A 21,368-nucleotide genomic window follows, 5' to 3' on the forward strand; every position below is an offset into this window, starting at 1 on the left:
TAATTATAATTATAATTATACACATACCAAATCCTCAACCCACCTCGTGTATACTATTAAGATGACATTATTAGGTCAAGTGAAAAATAGAAAATCAAATGGGAAGGTTGCTAGACAGCTAGTTCAGTTATCTCACATTATTTAGGTTCAATACTTAGAAATTTACTCCTATAAAAAACATTTACTACTAATTTAAAAAGTTGTGTGAAATAACTTACCATGCGACGTGAAGATTAATTAGGATCCCCACTCATATGTCAGTGGGCAGTGGCATTACAAACATGTCATTAAATATAATGTTGCTACAAATCTTCAAACATCTCATGGTAATTTATCTCATGGAGTATAAAAGATTCTCCATTTTCATGGAGTACTATTATTTTAAATAAAAAGAAAAACCAAAATTCTTATTGTGAATTAGGTTAGTCATGGTCCTACCTCATCATGTCCCTACCCCATACATGACACAAGACACAACAATCTTTCGATTTGAATTAGTGGAGTGGTGATTCGAGCTACACCCTTTTTCTATTTTCCATCATTTTTTATGTAAAATGGATGAGACATTTTTATTTTTTGTCTTTTATAGAAATTTACAATTACTGGATTTGTTACAGTTGATGCATGTTTATTAAACTTGAAAAATGTTTTGGACTTAAAACGTGTACTCTATTTACTCTAAATACATGTCCCAAGTTTTCAAGAATAATTAAGATTACCCAAAATGCACAGTTGTGATTGTGAAGTATTATATCTTCTAGAGATTCATTTGATATTAGATACATGTTTGAAGATATATATACTAATTGTATAGTTACATCATTTAGTTAGGGTTGCCATGAATCATTCAAAACCCTCATGTGTGAGTCAAGAGAGAGAGATACAGTAGTTTTTTTCTTGTTTCACTTTACTACTCATTGTGTGTCGCCCCACAATATTTCTGGGCAAAGAAAAGGACTTGATGATGCAAAATCCTTACATTTTAGGACAAATCAGACATGCAACTGTGTTTCTACAACACCACCTAAACATTTTGTCACACTTATTCAATCAAATCTGTACAAACTGACTATGACGTATTCCACTAAATTACTCAATGTTATAACTGCCTACACAAAATACACCACAATAATACTCAATACACCAATCCAAATTTGAATTTTAGTAAGATTCAAATAACACCAAATCTTCAACTTTAAAAGAAACTAACAAGATTATTTTTTGCATAAAGTTGTAATTCTGTTGAAACTAACACAGGTGATGGAAAAAGAGTAATTGTTTTCTTCCCCTTCCTTTCTTGTCCTTTTCCACCAACTTCGGATATATCCGTTGCACAAAATGCAAACAACGTGAATAGAACCGCAAACACGGAAACCTTGATGCTTTCAAATAATGGGAAAACCAGAAAGGAAATAAGCGATGAAGATAACCATATAAGTTAGAATGATAAATATGAATCAAGATTTCCATAAAGAATCAGCAAGTGTAAAATTAAAAAGTAGCAGTAAATTACATCTTGTTATTTGATATGTAACAATCCGGAGGATTGGTCTATTTAGCTACGTCAACAAGAATGCAATCTGAACTAATTAAATCTTTTTGATAAGAGTAAGTAAACTAAAATACAAGAACAAGGTTCAGTTAGTGATTATGTAAGTCATAGTTATTTACTGAATTAGAAAATAGTAGTACTCTCAAGTTGTTGTTGGACTAGCCAATTTTTTGCTCTCTGTATATAATTTGAGCTTTATGCATTCACTATCTTATGTCAATAGTGCTTCATGTAATTTGCAAGACAATGCAATAACTCCACAAGGCATGAGAATCTCCTAAGATTTCAGGCAACAACTCCAAAATCACCTAATTACACTGGTGTATGGTAAATTTATGAATCATGGTGACGTAGTTTCTGAAAATTGAAGAATTTCAACTAAATATTGAGAGAAGGTTTTAACATTGACATCGATCCCTGGTCAGTTTCGTTGTTAGTATTGAGTTACAACTTACAACCAAATAAATGAGTGAGATGTGTGAAGACGTAAATTGTACAACCATGTCATGGTGTCTACTGAGCTTCTCTATCTTTTTGGCATCTTGTGCTTTATAAATCTCAAATTTGAAACACTGATAAGACGTGTGAAGTCTTCGAGGTTGATGATAGTTACCGGTATCTTAGAGAGTGACGATCAATTTATATTCAGATTCTACTGGAGAAACGGTAACAGAATGTGTATCAATATGCAACTTGAAAAAAGAGGGGCAATGACTAACTTCTCTGATCATACTTCAGTATATGATCATAATTCCCTTATGAATGAATCATATGACATCATACATTACTAATTCCAGCATTATTTTCATAATAAAATTTGTTTTGATATAAAGCTCGTCATAATGCCAATTGCAAAACAACTATCACAACAGAATTTATATGCTAGTAGTACTAAGTTTAGTGGAGTATTACTTTAAATAATACTCTGATCAATTCCACGCCGAAGGAAAAATGAGTGCAACCAAACAGTAAAAAACATAATAAAAAATGATGTTTCCATTGATTTCAGCCTAACCAAACAGATCTGAAAGAATACAAGTCTTCAATGTCAACACACAAAAAGACACCATCTCAACTGAAAGGAAAAAAAAATGCTTTTTCAGCAGTCGCAAATATGAAATGACCATAATTATGTCAAAGTCCAGTGTAATGTACTGTAAAATAACACACAGAGGAACAAAAAATGCAAGTTTCGCAACCTACATGAGTGCAATCATGTAATAATAAGATAAAACACAGGTAATTCAAATCACTATAACATGCCAAATTTTCTCCTCGCTCCTCATCTTACCAATGGCATTGTCATTGTGACCTTGCTCCTAATTCCAAAGTACCGTGCTCCTGAAAGGCATCTCTTGTGGTCTAAGAATCAGGAGCCCTGCGAGCATAGCCCAACACCATCACAAAATCCTTAGCTGATGAGCCGATTGTGGCTTTCACTCTGTCTATACTAGCTGTTTGAAGCCACAGATCAACCAGATTGTTCAGCGTTAGCGTGGGGATGATGGTCTGCCCCATGCACTTGATGTCAACCTGGAGTTCGATAATATCACACAAACTCATCACAGCTGTAAACTCTTTTTTTTTACTGAAGCTTCTCAAACTCGAATGCTAAGTCAAAGGTACAAAGTTCCATGCATGTCGTTAAACAATAATGGGAACCTAGCCTCCAGCAGAAGTGAATGTGAAATGACTACAGAAATGAGGTTACCTCAACATCATTTGTAAGATCTAACTTCCTCTTGAGGTACTTTTGAATGAATGAAACTGTTATGCTTCCATCCCTATAAAAAGTAAGCTTCAGTTATTTGAGACACTACACAGAATAGAAACAATATGGTGAACTATGTACTATTATGAAAGTATAACACCAGTGATCCATTATAAATTATAAAATCTTCTGACAGAGAGTAATTACTCAGAAGAAACAGCAATAAAATAAAAATGCATAAAATGACCACTGACATAGAGGATGAATGGGGAAAGAGGATGCCCAGAAAAGCATTAGGATAAAAGGCCAAGCATAAAGGGTGCACAAAAACGCTTGAGGAAATTAGATGATTTGGTTTCAACATGGATATTGATAAAATAATGCAATCAGCAAATATTTAAGATTTATATACCACAGGAAAGTGAATAATGAACTTATCTCAGCTCAAAGTTCAACCTTCACTCTTTGCAAATAGCTAATTCATCATAAGTTGAAGTATTTATTTTGTACTATGATGTTATTGTTTACATTAAAAAACTTCAGTGCCCTCTAGCAATAAAAAAGACAATGGTATTGATGTGACTAAAAAATATGTATGGTATGTTAATTTAGCAAAGTTGTATATAAGCTAATAACCCAACAGTTTTAATTAAAACGAACATCAACACACGTATTGTGTGCATTTACACATTCACAGAAATATCACTCACTCATAGTAACGAGGTAGCCTATTACCATGCCCAGTTAGATAGGGTTTTTCACACATTTAGAGAGAGTTAATTGTAGAAATCAACTTAATTAGAGAAAAGTTGCCGGACAAAGAAACTAACTATGAGGATCCAAGCAAAATAAATATGGGCAAAATCTTAAGATACTTGATGCAGCTCCATAAGAAATCATCAATGAAAACCTATACTTCTGTTAAGCAAATTCTTTCACATGTAGGCTTTCAAAAGCAGATTAAAACGGTTAAAAGCTGCTGATATTTGCTAAGATTGTTTCAGATAGACTACATAATGTGTCATAACAGATTCATGAGATAAAGGGTCAAATTATGCAGTAACACAAGTAATATACATGCATGATTTCACTAGTTTCCAAATTTGTCCACCAAGATAACTAAAACAAGGTTGGCAGACACTTAACACCAACCATATGGATGTACATTTACAATGGCTTCAACTTTGTAAAAGAAAGAAATATCATAATTAATTGATCAGAACAGTTAAAGCAAAGCTAACTAATAAGCACTTTATTATCAAACTGACACAGTAACATGATAGTGCAAATCACAATAACGTAGAATGTCAAAGAGAAAAATAAGTTTAATATTCAAGCACTGATTTCTTATTTTCCACAAATGATATGTCTTGATTTTCTCCTTCCTCTATATATGATGTCATAAGACAAAAAATGGACCTCTTATTTGTGATGCCAAAGCAGAAACAGTACATTCAACAGCCACAACAGCAAATTAAACCATTGTAAGAACTTACTTTATTCTTAAGTAACTTGCAGAAATCTGAGGCAAGGGCAATGCATCTCCATCCCTGCAAATTATTTTATAAACCAGATGCATCAGTAAATAAGTCTATCATTTAGAATTTCCAGTCCTCATAAAGCTGGAGATGAGCTACTTACAGTTCATTGGAGGCAACTAAAGAAAACCAAATGGGACAGTTTCTTCTGTCGAATTTAGCACCTGCAGCATCAAGCACAGCCTGAGGGGGAACCCTGAAGTTCCCAAAATTTTGCGCTTTCTGCCGGACTCTGCGTAGCTTCCTGGGCCTCTCAATTTCCAGAAGGTTATGGTCGCTAGAATTCTTCTCTTCTTTCAATTTGGGTTTCTTCCTCTGTTCCTTATTTTTGGTTTTTCTGAGAAGACCCTCCTCCTTCTCATAAGGATTCTGCTCTTCAGATTTGACATGCGAATATTGTGTGTTGGACTTAGAGGATTTACTTCGATTTGCTGCTTCGACCAAGCAAGTCAAAGGCTTCCACAGATCAAATTTTCCTTCCCATTGCTCAGAGCAATTCTCTCTTTCTTTATCAGGACTATGATTTGATGGCTCACCAGCAGAGGAGTTCTGCAGCAATACCAGTAAGCATTCAGATTGGTACATGGAATGTACAAAAGAGCTGATGTCTGATGTTCAAAATCTTCTAAACTACACATACCTGTCTATTATTGGGAGTAGATTTGTTCAGCATCTCTTGTGAGCTAGAGCTTTCAGCTTGGTCCTCAACAGAATTCCCAACAGGCTTTTCTATGGTAAAACTGGATCCTCTTGATGCTTTTCTAGCAATAGATCTTGATCTTCTCCCAGTCATGCCGACCTGTGCTGATACTCGTGGTGTACTGACGACCAAGGATGAAAGAGATCTTTCCTTCCGCTTAGCAGGCAATGCAACAGGTGTCACTACCTCAGGGGCCTTAACTTTAATCCTCTTATGTGGAAAAATTTTTGCCCGCACGTCTTGCAAATTATGATCCGGCCTGATCAGGAATGCTACCGAGTTATTAGTAAAACAATGACAAGACCCTTCTAATTTGCATCCAAATCCAGAAATGTCCATGAATTATTAGCTAGGAACACATAACAACAATAGAAGAGAGTAAAACATAAGAGTTAACTTTGACAGAACTTTCAGAGTATAGCCAAGTATAAATTGCCACCCTGACTATCTAATTGGAAACTTAACCATAAAATCCACTTAACTTCACTAGCATACAAGCTTTTCTATGTGCAACAAAGGGGAATAAAGACTGCATAAAAGCTTGTTTGAAAGGTTGTGTGCTTTTGCAAAGGTTGTATCCTTGTTTGTAGTTAAGTTGGAATACATATGTGACAATATCAAGTAAATCAAACCAATACAGTTGAACTGACCTCAACTTCTCCAATGGTACACATCCCAAGTCAATATTACATATTGGACAACATTCCATTTCCTCGTCCGAAAGCTTCTTGTATATGCATTTCCTGCAAACTATATAGCATCATAGAAAGGAGAATATCAGGTAATGCAACAAATATTCAAAGATGTATAAACACGCAAAGCAAATTACTGGAAATTTTAGTGCAAGAAAAGCAATGCATCATCAATTTCACCAATTATGCATACATGGCATCAGAACAATGAGTACTCTTTGCATAAAACGTAGCAAATTTACATTTCCTGACTAATCATATGATTGACCACACGTTGTGAGACAAGTAACAAACTTAAATGGTTACTGTCAAATTCAAATAAGTCGTTCAAAGGTTATTGATTAGCTGTATAGTCATAATCAACAATAAACCGCACAGGCACACATGGCTAATTGGCACATCCATGTTTAGGGCATTTGGTGAGAATTTTTTTACACTTGTCATTAGGTTTTGAATCTTAATTAGCGTGTGGTTGAGCATATCTCCCATTTACATCCAAGATTCTTAAATCACACTCACTTTCGTGAACAAAACATGAGAGCAAAGGACATTAATCCAATATCATTCCATTCAATTCACCAGCATTCACATTGCACATATCACAACTAAACACACAACAATTTGTTACGCGCGGATTAACAAATTCAGTAAACAAAAGACAAATTCCCAGATAGAGAAGGTCGTAAAACGAAAAATCACAAGCAAACCACAAACGCATCTAAAAACCCAGATCAATAAAACGCAATCCACGCCAGATTCCAACCGAAAAACCCAGGTCAAAAAGGGCAGGCTTGGAACTCGAAATCGAAATCGAAATCGAAATCGAAATCCCAACAACCATCCACGATCTACGAGTAAATCAGAAATAAAAAAGAGATGAGAAGCTCACAGGTGTGGAGGCATTCGATAATCGTGGTGGCGTCGCGGAAGAGCTTATGGCAGAGAGGGCATGTCATGCATGGCGCCAGCGCCTCCCTCCTGACCTGAACCACCTGGTGCGACATCGTCTTATCCAATTCACCCAATTCGACGGAACAACACCACCGCGCTCGAACCCACGTTATCTAATGCGGTGCTGGTGCTGGTGCTGGTGCATGCTATGCCCCCAACCGCCGGATTAAATTTACGTCCGTTTTCTTTCTCTCTCTACTGCGCCTGCATTAAACCCATCACCAAAACCACAAAACTATCACATGAGGTTCGGAAAACAAGAGACGTGGAGTGTGAGAGTGAGATTTGATGTGAATTGTTGGCTAACAGTAATAGAAACCTGCAAATCGAGGATTAATTTATTGGGGTAGGGGTGATTTGGGGGAAACGGGAACGTGGGGTCAAGGCTGAAGAGGTGTGCCGCCGGCGTCGTGGATGATCTCTGGGTGTATGCGAGTGTGTGCGGGAGAGAAGTCGAAATCGAGAGAGAGAAAGGATAGAGAGAGAAAGAGAGAAAGGGTTTGTTGTTACAATCAGCATGAGCCGAAATATAAAGCCCTTTTTAAATGTTGTGTATTTACTATTCTAAGAAATGCAGCCTTTTCTTTTTGTAATAAACGCTGCTCAGACTTGAAAAAATTCACCCAATTTGAATTATTCACAAATCATCTCAATACTGTATTTTTATTAATTTGGGCGAAACAACGTTCCTGTGTCAGATGAGGCTTTGCCAAATAAATTACTAAATGGAGTATGATTATATTTTTGTTGATTTCACACTTTTTCAAAATTAAAATTATACATTACTCCAGTAAGTTTGAAACTTTTATAATCATCTCATCTTTTTTAATTTAGACAAAATTGAGGCTAGTGCATCAACAAAAAAATATCTATGCAAACGATGTTTTTCGGTACAATACTTTTGCTATAACACAATGTACTATGTTAGTAGTACTAAAATAAGTTTTTTTAATTGTTTTATTTTATTTTATTTGTCTTTCTTTTCTGTTTTTTGCTTCATCTTCTATGCCTCTTTTTGTCTCACCTTCCTTTCTTCCATGTCAATAATATTGATTGACTATGAACAAAGTGTTTGAGGTTACATAGAGAAGATAGAGATGAAAAAGATTGTAATTTTATCTTGGATAATAGAAAGAAAAGTTAAAAATTACTCTGTACTTACTTTAGTGAAACGACATCGTTTTGAGTATCCCTAGACGACGTTGTTTTATGTATGGAGGCGACAATTGAGAAAAATTGAAACTTTCTTAATTTCATATTCTATTTCAAAAATCTTGTGGGACATACTTGAATTTGTCAATACTCCGTGATTTAAAAATGGTCATTAGTTAGTTATATACGCCATATCATTTAATCGATACACATTTATGTCATGTCATTAAAATTTGTACACATAGGCCAACGGGAAACTTTTGAATGAGATTGATGCGACTTTTTCAAATGATTTCATTTTTAAAAAGTATAGGACCGACCCGAATTATACTAAACTCCGTGATTAATTTGTTTGACAATTTGCCTATTGTATTTGTAAATAGGGAAATAATTGATTTTCCTAAAAAATTAATTGTCGTAAATTATATTCAGAGCATTAATTTGCATGCCTTGTAGAAACATTACCATGCATTCATTGTATTCCACTCCATTTCTGAATTCTGAATATATACTTTCCGTGAGTGTATACAGTATAATGGTGGTGGTAAATGTTGAAATTCATGAAAAATTTCCAACGCAAGTGATTGCGTCCCTAATTTTGCATCTTTAGAAAAATATTTATCGTAGTGTCATGGTTAAGAAAATTGATTCATGGAATATTGGATATGTGGGAGCGAGAATATTGTAATATCATTTTATCTATACCATTTATAAAGATGTAAATATTTTTTAAGTCTTAATTCTTAAACTTGGTTTGTAAGGTGGTGAACGGTGCAAATACTCCTTTAGAATAGTCGAGTGAACCAATTAAGCTTTGTTCAAATTTCACTACTTTCATATATTTGTTGCAAGAAAAAATTAACATATGCACCGACAACACATGAATATGTGATGTAAAAATGGTTTCATTGTTCATTGGCTCACATCCATTTATGTTTGAAGATTGTCGGAAATAATATTTGTATGTATGTTTCTAAAATGGAGTTCATATGTGACGGTCAAAAAGAATTTAAGATATTAAAGTAACAACTTTTTCATGTTTTCAGGCTTGACTGCATATGAAATTATACAAAGTCTTTTCAATATTATGTACGCACATGGTGTGAATACATATTACTTTAATTAAAGAACTTTGTATGATATCGTGTGCGCTTAAAATCACACCTATATTCTAATGATATTACACGAAACTCTTTTTTATTTCAATGATCTACTTGAAATCGGATATTACAATATTTTATGTGCAAATAATCATCTTTAATCAGTGAATGATGTAGAGATCAGACTCATCAGATCATGTTTCCCAATTGGTGCTCGAATTCGCACATGTATTAATTCGTGACTCGTAAATTAAGTTATTGATATAGTAACAAATTAATTAAAAATTAGTAACAAATTAACTTATACCTTTTGAAGACTCATAAAATAGCAGTTTTTTGGGGTGATGTCTTGTGAAGATATTTCGACTATTTCTTGATTAATTTCCTCTTTTCAATTTTAAGATAGAGAGATTGGAATTCATATCTTGAACACTTTAATTCCTTACAGAGGAGGGGAATGTTGGTAATATCCTTAGTTAAATCCGTTAATTGACTATTATGCATGAACCATTGTTTCCTGCATCTTCTTTGTATTTAGGACAAAAACAGATCACTTCACAATAAATTGAATGGAGCTTGGTATTTATGACATCTCTATCATATGGGAACTTAACTAAAATTTCTATTTTTAATAGAGATAAGACAATAAATTCGTTCTTGATAGTTGAAACAATTAATAAACGTGGCTGGAACCATAACGTAATGATGAGCACATAGGTTGGATATAGAAGTGGATAATTTATCTTGGTCTGTGTAATGAAATTAGTTGTTAAATTACAATTTAACTTCTAAAGTATTGATTTTAAACGAAAATATCTCCAAATGGTGGAAACTCGAAACTATTAGTACAACACTAACAAAATATATGAAAAGTCAATACTTGTCTTCGAAAATTTTACGCCGCAAATGATTATAGGCGGATTGTTTATATAGAAAGTGGTTGCAAGACATAATTACAAACGCATCCTTTGAAATTTGAATGAAATAAACAACTTTAAAAAAGTACTACTCCATTCGATTAATTAAGTGATGGTGAAGTGAGTATATCTCAAAACAATGGCATTTAAGGTTGGTGTGCAGTTGCACCAACTCTGCTTTATAAATGAGGTGAAAGATCCAAACCACAAAACTGAAGGGCTAACTCATTCCATCGCCATTAACAGCGATTGACCAAATTAAAGGATCTAAATTTTTGGTGGTGCATTTCATACCTTAATTAATAAACTACTATTAGCATGTACTAAAAAAATACTCTTTCTTTATCAAGGTTAATGTAACAAAATGTTGTACTATCAAGAACCAACAAGACCCTTATGTCGAGCATAAGAGATCATCCACAGAAAAAGGAATCCACAAACAACTAGAGTAACCATCACAACCTGCATCACACACATTTACAAGTTAATTTTCTTTAATTACTAAGAAAAATATTTAAATTTTTATGATTTACCCATTTGAATAGGAAGCCATGGTTTTCCCTCCATGGATATCGAATATTCATTCCAAAAATAGCTGCTGCTAAAGAATACACAGCCAAACACACTGTGCCTGAACTCAGAAACAGCTCCAGCTGCACAAGAATACAAGTTTATGATTTCAATCATATGTTGCACGTGTATTGGTAAAATGAAATTTTACGAGATAAAAAGTTACTAGTAAACCTGAATTAGCTGATTCCGATGATTATCCAACTGCATCAAACACAATAAGATTGTCAAGAGCATAATATGAATGGCTTTGATATATTCGCATAAATCATAGTAGCATATATTTCCCAACCTATGGATCAAATAGTGCAAAATGTCACAGCAGTAGTTTTGAAACAATCATATTATTACCTGAATATTAATGTAATCTTCTGTATCATCAATATACTCCCTCAACTACATAAGAAACAAAAATTCCAAAAATAAAAACACAAAAATCAGAGTAACAATATGTGTAAATCTTGAAAATGCTACTACAAGAATTGACAAACCGTAGTCAGCTTGTTCATAGTGCTCTCAATTTGCATAAAATAAGCCTGTAAAAACAGTATCGATAGTGTTCAGAACGATATGATTAAATAGTGTTCCGAACGTTAAGATTAAGGAAGAAAGCTCGGAGGTTTGCAGCAAAGGATTCCATAGAAAACCTCAAGTAGCATCTCAAGTTCATCAACATTATTCTCTTCTTGAGTAGTGGTTACTGCACTTCCCTTGCTACTGCTGCTATAAAATCTTGATTCTGTTTTTAGAGATTCAGTGGAGACGGAAGCTGACATAGCCATCTTCCTTGAGAGATACAGATCAGCCATGTCATCGTCGTCATCCAGTAGTTGCTCTAGTTCATCCCTCACCTACAAAACAAACACCTAAATGGAGAACAACGCAAAAGAGCTACGAGGATTTCCCATCTCAAGAGCCTAAAAGTGGGCTTACTTTTTGAACCCGACTTGTCAATCTTGTCATAGAACTCTTCATCTTGCGCACACGGTCCAAGTTTGTGCTGTTTGTCTGCATATGCAGATTTTTCCAATCACAAAATCAATAACGCAACTATAGTGTGCATATGGATTTCTTGGACTACATGTTGAAGAATCAGTTGTTATGAATGTTCATATAGGAATTGTAATTATACTGACCAAGAGTATAAAAAGGAACACAAAATCGACTCAATGTATCTTGCCTTAGCCGTGAGCTCATCCAATGCAGGATAAGCAGAAATCTCGAGTTCTCTAGTTTGTGCATCGAGGGAGCTGCACACGGCTTCCAATGCTACTTCTAGCGCTCGAAATTCAAATGGGAAATCTAGCACAGTTTCAGCAACAAAGCAAGTAAAAGCAGAGCACCAACAATCATAAAGATAGAAAAGAAATGTCGGAATTGTCAAAACTATTTTGAGATGAAACCTGTTACTAGTTCATTAGAGTCTAGTTCACCAGCACTGCGCGCTTCTAGCAGCTCCTCTTCTTCTCCTTCACCGCGACCAATGCCAAGAGGCAGTCGCCTCTGCAGCTCCTCAACAATTGGGGCCACATTCTCATCAAGAGGATCCCTCAACAACACCTACAGAGAGATAGAGCAAACACATTCACCTTCTATTTGGAAGATTCACTCATATTCATACCAAGATTACACACACATTTTGCATTCAACTTGGAAGATTCATATTCATATTAATTGAGATATGAACACAAATCCAACAACACCTACACAAACACAAACAACATTCACATTCTAGCTGGGAGATTCATATAGATAGTGATATCAAGATTTGCATAAAAACCAGTAAAACATAGAGAGGGAGTATATAACTGACCTCATCTGTGGTTATAATCGCCTTGATATGCTGCAAAACAATAAATGAATCAAATTAAAAGAGTATATAGGGAGAGAATTAAAAAAAAGAAAAAGGAATTACCTCCAAATTGAGGACAATGGCGGTATCTCTGACAAGAATAGCAGAAGGGTAAGAGAGGAGAGGATCAAGAATCCTAAGGTCTCTGCCATTAATGGAGAGGCGTCTCATGATATCAAACTTATCCCAATCGACAATCATCCCTTCCCCACAGCTGTCCACCACCATCCAATTCCTCGGAACCGCAGCTTTCTTCTTGAACGACATCTCAATTGCCGCACCCAATTCATCACTACTCTGCTCCATCATCAACAATCAACAATTATCTTTTTTTTGTTTCATTTGAGCCAAAAACAAACTCACGACATGAGCGGTGGAAAAGCTCAATCAAATCTTGATAGTAGTAGTATTATTGTGTGTGGGGTTTGATGAATTGATTGTGAAAGTGGAGGGGCCATCTTGATCTATCTACTGTGCACGTTTGCTTGCTGCGGTTTGCAATTGCATGGTTGTCTACTCACCATGCCAATTGTTTCTTGCTTTGGATTTGTGTTATTATAGTACTAATTGCTTTCTACACTTCATGCTCCACTTTCTTTATCCAACATACTACTCCTATTATCTTCTTCATCTAATTTTTTACACAAAACTAATTCATAAGAGAAACTAAACAACATATAATTAGTGTTGCTTACATTGATACACATTCATAATCTTATTTCTACTTGTAATAAAATGTTAAATTTTCTAAAATCCGAAAATATAACAAAAAAAAAAAAGAGAATACTTGGACCACCACTCACGTGCAAATCTATTGATATACTATTTCGGTCCAATGCGAAGCTATTGACATATATATGTATGGAATTAATTTTGAAAGATAAATAATAAAAGTAGTAACTTTATATTGAAAACAAAAATATAGCAATTGTAGGCGATGAGGTAGGCCACGATTATACTAGAAAGCAGGCGGTGCAATTGTCCATTCGGTGTCGTGTCTCTTTCTCAATGTCGTGCAATTATTGTGAATCACATTTCTCATACCTATAATTGCCCCCAAATTAGTTTTATTGCAGGTAACATATTTTTAATTATACTCCTACAGTCCTACTACTACTATGCAAGCCAAATAGTTAGTGGGATTCATAGAGAGTCTTGATTGTATCGAGTAATAACATTTCTATTGGCATTGAACAATGAAGGTAACTAGGTAAGCATAATATAAATAATAATCTAATTTTAATTTATTAAGTATATATTAATTTGATGGGATCAAGAAATACTTTCAATTAATATCTAAATTTAATATAAAAAATACTTATGGTATTAGGCAAACGAGTACATGCATCAAAATGATGTGCGTGTGAGACTAGAATTAGATACTGTGGCAGGTGAGCCAATACAACCCAACCCTTGTTTGTTGGCATAATAATGTTTAAAGTACAGACTTAAACCAATTAACCCTATAAATATTAGGAGTACATGCAACTATCCCTCATCAATTTTACTGAATCATCACAACAACAGGAAAAATAAAAAAGAAAAGGTTAAGGACGTTTTTTAATACTATTAATAACGTTAATTTATGTGTTTAATTATACTAACAACATTTCATAAAGTATTTTTATTGTTGATGTCCCAACTAAAATTATGAAATACGAATAGAAGCGTCCTAAAAAAGCAAAAGATTAAAATAATTTATCTTCAACTTAGGGATACTTTCTTTTGCATCCTAAATTATGTTATTTAAAAAAAAATTCACACACTATAGCATCTCAATTTTTATATCCTTAAAAGATAAGTTTTGTTTAGAGCATCCAATATAGTCACGTAGCAACACCCAATTTAATCTCACAATATATGATTGAAGAAAACTAAAAGAGTCAACAATATGAGATTACTATCAATGGCACACATAACATAATCAACTTTCAATGCCAATATAATTAGGGGTTATGAAAAATAAACGGTCATCTTTGTGAGAAGAAATACAAACGTTGTATAACAAACATAAGTGATCATGTCAATAAATGGCATCAGATTAATTTGGCTAAGAAACTTACTATTTTGTAGTATAACAGAGTTTTCCCATAGCCAATGAAACCTCTAAAAAATGGATAATATTTAGGACTTAGGAGGAGGCCAGTTTGAGAAACAAAACAGTTAAAGACGGAACATGAACCAGATGATCTATGAGTGAAGAACAATACAATGCAGTCCAGATTTGAATTGATTGTGGGCTGTGGCGGTACTTGAATTTCTTATTAAAAAAAGGGCTTCCAAATTTTGGGCTAAAATGAGATTCCAAAGTATGGGCTTTTGATTCATTAGAATTATATAAATATTTTTGTGGACTTAACTTTTTTTTATTAAAAGCTACGTGTGATCAAAGAAATATGTTTAAATTGATCTTATCATATATTATGAGTAATTTTTACAAATATGTACATATTTAAAAAAAATTCTTTTATCCCGTTAAAGGATATGAAATGACTGCAGTTTGAATTTGAGCATGGAAACCGATTAACAGCTTTCAAAAATTAAGAAATAAATCACTATTGGCCGAAATAAAAATGTCAAGATATTTTGTAGCCATAGTGAATTGGTGATGTCTTCTCGTGTGCAACGAGTACATAACACTCCTTTACGAAACTCAATTTTGATTTGGCTCGGAATCGATTTTATTGTTAAATGAAAATCTTTTTTTGGTGTTGCTCAAGTCATAATTTATTAACTGTGGCTCCTTTGTTCTTTTATTCGGGACAAGTACTATATATTATGCATAGGGGTGAGGGATCACGTGGATTGAATTAACCTAATAACGACTCTACCTTATAAGACCTAACTCAAACCAACATATTAAAGGAAATTCGAACTCGACACAATATATAATTTAATATGGATTGATACGATATGTTTACATGATTAAAACATAATACTACTTCACAATAAAAACATAAAATTACACCATTAGACCTAATTAAAAATATACAGTAGTACTACTATATTTTTAAAAAGAAATAATAATAATTTTTAGTAGATCACCCAAATCCAACCTAAAATTATAGAGTTTTTAATTCGTCTACAGACTTGATCCAAATTCATTAATATTTTCCATATTCATGTCCCATTTTTGATCATTTCAAAAATTTCCAGTACATATCCAAACCACGGCTTTGATAGGGACTTACGAGTTCATCACATCCAAGTAAAAATGTTTGTGTAGGTGTGAGAAAGAACATTTAGTTTCATTATATACCAACAAATGAATCAATTAGATATTTAACGTCAGAATCCAATCATACATATCTGCAACGCACGTACGCATGCACGCACACGTGTGTGGTGTGCGCGCAGTAGTAGGCCAAACCGACTCTAAACCAGCAAGAAATTTAAGTAAGCCGGGCTTGCTTAATGGGCCCCGTTTGAGCCGAAAAGTCCAACTCCAAAAGCATAACACGTGTGTGAGGCCCACTTTCTCCTATTAAGTGAGAATTGGTTTAACATCCAATTCAAAATGACTCATCATTACAAACTACTCGTACATGCAAAATTAAAGAATAAAATCACATACATAAAAAAATTCCTGATATTCGCTCCTAAAATTTTATTTGTGAATTTCTAATACATAGCGAGTTTATACATGCGTAATTTGTATTTATACTCACGCTAATATTGAGCCCTTCAATCATAAAGATTTATAGATTTATTATGAAAGATGATGTCTAAAACTATACTATTCCCTATTTCACATTTTTCAGCCACTTAACTATTACTATTATTGATGAATATCTCTACTCAGTCTAAAAAATCAATTCGAACATGAAACCATTCACCCTAACAACTGCATAACTTGCATTAATACTTCAAACTAAGGTTTCTTTACAATATAATCATTTTTCATAAAAATAAGGGATATTCCCTCTAATATCACGAAACTTTTAAAAAGTTGGATTTTTTTCATGAACTTTAAATTTGGCAAATAATATCATGAACTTTTACCCGAGTTTGTTATAAAAAGTCATTTTACGACGTTCCATATTGATGGAGCCATTTTTCTTTTTATAAAAAGTCAACACATTTTTCTTCACTTGTTTTACTCTCACTTACTTTATTAACTCTTCATTACTCTATGTCTCTATCTTTGTCACTTCTTACTTTATTTTTTCTTACTTAAGTCACCTAACACAATTTTTCTTAAATCCCTTGCGAAAAGAAACGTCTCCACTACCGCAGAACGGAGGGAGTATTTTAAGAAAAATGAAAAGGCATATTCCATGCATATCAAATAACAAATGTATCTTAGTATATTTTACTACGAGAATATGGTAAAATATACTCCCTTCGTCTAATCTTCTGTAATGTCTCATTTTGACTTGGTATAATTTTGAGAAACAAACGCGATTATAATTATTTAGTGGAGTCAATTTGATTACTTATTGACAAAAAGTAAATAAAAACTCTTAATAGAAGTATCGAAATAACAAAATTGAATATTATATTGGGACGAGATAGTATTTGAGTATACTTTCAAACATATTAATTTATGAATGAATCTTGAAACTGAAATAAATCAATGCAAAAAAATGTGGTAATATTAACATAATTTTTGTTCTTGTAAACATAAATTTATTTTTTCTTTTAGAACATAATTTAGATTCTAAGAATTGTTCAAAATAACTTCAGATGTATAAAAAAATTATACTTTCTTTATCTTGTCCAGAAAACAAAAATCAAAATTTGCAATTTTCACTTTAAGCTTTTTTATGGATTCATTATAGAAAAATTCAAGTCATCCAACTTAGAATTCTTTGATAAAAAACTTAAGTCAAATTAAAAACGATTTTCATAATAATTCAAAGTCAATAGAGGAGGCTAGCAAGCAAGCACCCACTGCTGTCGTTCATTGAGCCCACTCCAATATCTTGAACTACTACAAGTCTACAAGTATTTATTTTTGTTTAAATAAAAAATCCCATATTTTCGAGGACTTCATAAAACGACTTAATTATCTTTTCCATCCAAAAGAGTGTTAAGAGTTCTGAAAATTTTATTTATTATACTGGAAACATAATTAAAAATATCTGTTAGTAACAATATCATTCCCGTCGTACGTACTAAGTCTCGATTCTATCGAATAACAATACTAGTCTTTCTCGTATACTAGTTATAAACACCAAAGATATCATGATTATTGAGTTACAAAAAAACCTGCATATATTGACAAGTCAAAGTAAGGTTAATATTATTTCAATAAATTTAGAAATAAATAATCACTTAAATCTAGTGGTTTAATTGGCAAACATTATCTCTTCGTGATGATATTCAATGTTATACCACATTTCAATGTTATCAACTCTACAAGATATGAATAACATTGTATTGACATTAACAAATGTTCACGACGTAGACTATGTACATCTAGATTGAGAATATTACTACTATAATTTTAGTTCTATAAGATAACGACTATACAATTTTCTATAATCAGGAATATACCGATCAGTCTACATATATACTATAAAAGAATTTATTTGTTCAATTTACTTATTATTTTTTATGAATATAATCAAGGATAATTATAATAAAATTAAGATAAACCATTTGATATGAATAATTTATCTTCATAAATTATGAAATAAGGATTTGACAATACAAGCTGCTTAATCATACTTTTATGTATACAGTTTAGCATGTCCAACCATCACCACCTCATTTTTATCTCTATTAGTACTTAATTTTACCTAATGAACAACATACATAAAACATGGAGTATACTAATATAATGTTTTTTATCTATGCAGTTTACTTTTAGAATTTAATCTAGATCTATCGTAGCAATGAACCAAAAATAATAAATACTAGTAGTAATATGCTAATATATTTGTGACATTATATTATATATATATATATATATATATATATATAGTACTCCAATGATGAATTCGAAAGTGGCCAAGTGGGTCTTTTTAAACGTCTTCCATTGGAACTATGGAAGTGTTCCCTAAATTTTAATATTGTTATGGTAGTTTAAGAAAGTATTTTCAATTCATTTTTTCCAACACATTATAATATCGATTAGGTTAGTCAAAATTAATGTCCCAAAAATTCGCAAAATACTAGTATGTCGTTTATTCGTGGACAGCAAAAAAAGTTTGATCAAAGTGGACCATCTTCTGTCTGTATTAATCAAAAAGCAATTACTACAAAATGAGTTGGCTTTCGTCCTTTCTCGGAGGATTTAGCTGGTAAATTCAAGCTTTTGATGTTTTATAATTCATGGGGTGCTTTTCAAAGAATTAATATACTCATACTCCCTACGTCCATCCTTTATAAACATATTGTAATTTAATATTGTTTTTAACAAATTATTCAACTCTATGAAAAAAAAAAAAAGAAACGCATTAATAAAATATAGACTTCATTTTTATATATTGATTTTATAATAAAATATTAGTGTAATGATTTAGCAAAATGATATGATTCATTTACTTAAAATGTAAAAAAATAGATGAGTCTTTAAATCACAGATATCACAAAATGGATAAGTGAGACTTTTTTTTTCACAAATGGAGGGAGTAGTTTTTGATTTGTTATATCATGAGTTTGAATATTCCTTATTGCATTTAAATCTAATTTCTGTACAGTTACAAGTTTATAACATACAATACTATTTCGAATAACTAAGACATGTTGCTATACTCTTTTATTGGAGTACTTTTGAAATGGAAGTCCACTTTACAAATAATTACAGCATGAGAATTAAATATTTTACCAATTAAATTGTACTACACCATCAACGAAAATATACGTCTAACTTTTTGTGAGTATATTCTCATATTTTTGAATTATGTATATTGAGAGCATTAGACTAAGAGAGTAAATTTTTGGGGTTTTAAAATCTAACACGGAAATTATGTATAGTTCCGATTGTTTATTAATCATATCGAATTAATTCTTTAGCTCGATGAATTTGGAGCGAACACTCAACACATTTAACTAGTAGTAACAACTCTTGACAACTTGGCAATCGGAATTCGCACTTTTTGTCTTTCAATTTTATTTAATTATAATAAATAGTCAGTTAGTTAGTTTGTTAAGCCCCAAACTCGTTTCTCACTCCAACTTCCTAATTAGAAGACACTTATATAATCTTCAATAATTACTGAATTCTCTGCTTTGTCAGCTAAATTGTTTCTAACAATTTAAGTTTAGTGCTCTGATCACATGCCTATTAATCGCCAATTTTCAAATGAGTCAACATTTAATAATTAAAACTGAATACTGACAATATATCCAGATTCAATATTGACATGAGAGATTTATAATCACTTTTCTAGTGCAGATAAAACATTGAACGTGGATTGGAGTTCAACAATTAAAAGCTTTGACTCAAGTTAATCAATTAAAAGCTTTGACTCTTATCAACATTAATTATTTCCTGATTTCGTGAACAATATTTATAGAATCTGAGTAAAAGATTAAAGAATACTACGAGTGAATGAATCATGAATGGCAGTGTTAAATAAAAGGCTCCTGAATTGAATAGTACCAATGCGAAAATAGAGTTAATTCTCGAAATTTTAAGCATATATATAGTTCCAGTTTATTTCATGTATTAATACTAGTATATCACAGTAAGTAGAATATCTAGAAATACCAAATACACAAAACATCATACTATACCGATACATGTGTTGAACATCATCCTAAAAAGATAGCATTAAATGAAATATATGTAGAGTAATATTTTACTCCATCAAAGAATAAATTGTAGAGTAACTATTTCATGAATAACACAAAGGTATGTAATTTATAACATTGATATATGTAGCAAAACCACATGTATCGATTCAAATATTTTGCAAAAAGTTAGGGCAAGATGAGTTGGGGGATGGCCAAGTTCACACATGCCCAGTTTGAAGTGGGACCCACTAATGAATAGCCCACATGGGTCTGTCTACCGACAACACCCGGACCCGCCTCACGTGCCCTTGTTCATTCCACTTTTCGTCGTTCATTTCCACTTTTCCATCCTCTATTCCACTCATCTTTCACTTTCGCACGCAAATGGTACTTGATTTTTATTTTATATCATTTTTGGTATCCAGTGACAAAAATAACCCTAAATATTAGACATGTGATTTTTTTGTTATGGAGGATATTTTTGAAAATTTCAGTTAAATAGCATTACCTGATTAATTTTTTCTTCTTTAGTTTCTTCTTCTTTCTTTTTTTTTTACATTTTCTTCTTTTTTTTTAGTATTTTATCTTCCTTTCTTCTTTCTTTTTCTACTTAGTTTATGTTTCATCCTTTTTCTTTTCTCTTTTTCTTTTCTTCTTTCTTTTTAGTGTTTTATACATACATCTAATTACATTCATAATATAAATCAAGAAAAAAAACCTAATTAAATTAATTATTTAAAATAATTAAATCAATTAAATATTTTTTATTGAATTATTTTATACTCATTTTAGGGTTGAAAACTTAACTAAAAATATTCAACTTTTAATATCATTATTAATACAATTCACGATTTTAAATTTTTATTAAGACTATATTAATTAGTTATTAATTTAATATAAAATAATAATATTATTATTATTATTATTATTATTGTGTGATTCATAAT

General features: G+C 32.3%; 2 protein-coding genes across 5 annotated transcripts; both read right to left on the reverse strand.

The window, feature by feature from the left end:
* Window positions 1-1,174: 1,174 nt before the first annotated feature.
* Window positions 1,175-7,641, reverse strand: LOC125207612 (E3 ubiquitin protein ligase DRIP2-like). Of its 4 annotated transcripts, none has more exons than XR_007173997.1 (9): window positions 7,464-7,641; window positions 7,083-7,348; window positions 6,152-6,251; window positions 5,442-5,760; window positions 4,905-5,350; window positions 4,760-4,813; window positions 3,264-3,336; window positions 2,844-3,085; window positions 1,175-1,375 (listed from the first exon to the last, which is right to left on the reverse strand). XR_007173997.1 is itself a non-coding variant. In XM_048107020.1 (8 exons), the coding sequence occupies exons 2-8, from the start codon at window positions 7,195-7,197 to the stop codon at window positions 2,915-2,917; spliced, it is 1,278 nt and encodes a 425-aa protein (XP_047962977.1). In that variant the 5' UTR covers window positions 7,198-7,348; window positions 7,464-7,641; the 3' UTR covers window positions 2,629-2,914. The 4 variants fall into 4 exon arrangements, 1 of the variants encoding a protein (XP_047962977.1); XR_007173996.1 differs by lacking the exon at window positions 1,175-1,375 and adding an exon at window positions 2,525-2,576; XR_007173995.1 differs by lacking the exon at window positions 1,175-1,375 and adding an exon at window positions 2,526-2,627.
* A 2,993-nt stretch (window positions 7,642-10,634) lies between these two features.
* LOC125208265 (magnesium transporter MRS2-I-like) lies at window positions 10,635-13,327 on the reverse strand. The gene is made up of 11 exons (XM_048107848.1): window positions 12,799-13,327; window positions 12,697-12,726; window positions 12,287-12,443; window positions 12,064-12,185; window positions 11,817-11,891; window positions 11,531-11,734; window positions 11,375-11,419; window positions 11,235-11,279; window positions 11,058-11,087; window positions 10,847-10,966; window positions 10,635-10,775 (listed from the first exon to the last, which is right to left on the reverse strand). Exons 1-11 carry the CDS (start codon window positions 13,042-13,044, stop codon window positions 10,689-10,691), a joined length of 1,161 nt encoding a protein of 386 aa, XP_047963805.1. The 5' UTR covers window positions 13,045-13,327; the 3' UTR covers window positions 10,635-10,688.
* Window positions 13,328-21,368: the final 8,041 nt, after the last annotated feature.

Source organism: Salvia hispanica, chromosome 2, assembly GCF_023119035.1.
Source record: "Salvia hispanica cultivar TCC Black 2014 chromosome 2, UniMelb_Shisp_WGS_1.0, whole genome shotgun sequence".
Lineage (NCBI taxonomy): Eukaryota > Viridiplantae > Streptophyta > Magnoliopsida > Lamiales > Lamiaceae > Salvia > Salvia hispanica.

Coding starts and splice junctions, on each gene's coding strand:
- LOC125207612 (XM_048107020.1), bottom strand. CDS start 7,197: ATGTCGCACCAGGTGGTTCAGGTCAGGAGGGAGGCGCTGGCGCCATGC. Junction 5,351..5,441: donor CTACTCCCAATAATAGACAG/GTATGTGTAGTT, acceptor GTATTGCTGCAG/AACTCCTCTGCTGGTGAGCC. Junction 3,337..4,759: donor GCAAGTTACTTAAGAATAAA/GTAAGTTCTTAC, acceptor TACTTTTTATAG/GGATGGAAGCATAACAGTTT.
- LOC125208265 (XM_048107848.1), bottom strand. CDS start 13,044: ATGATGGAGCAGAGTAGTGATGAATTGGGTGCGGCAATTGAGATGTCG. Junction 12,727..12,798: donor CCATTGTCCTCAATTTGGAG/GTAATTCCTTTT, acceptor ATTGTTTTGCAG/CATATCAAGGCGATTATAAC. Junction 12,186..12,286: donor CTCTAATGAACTAGTAACAG/GTTTCATCTCAA, acceptor AAACTGTGCTAG/ATTTCCCATTTGAATTTCGA.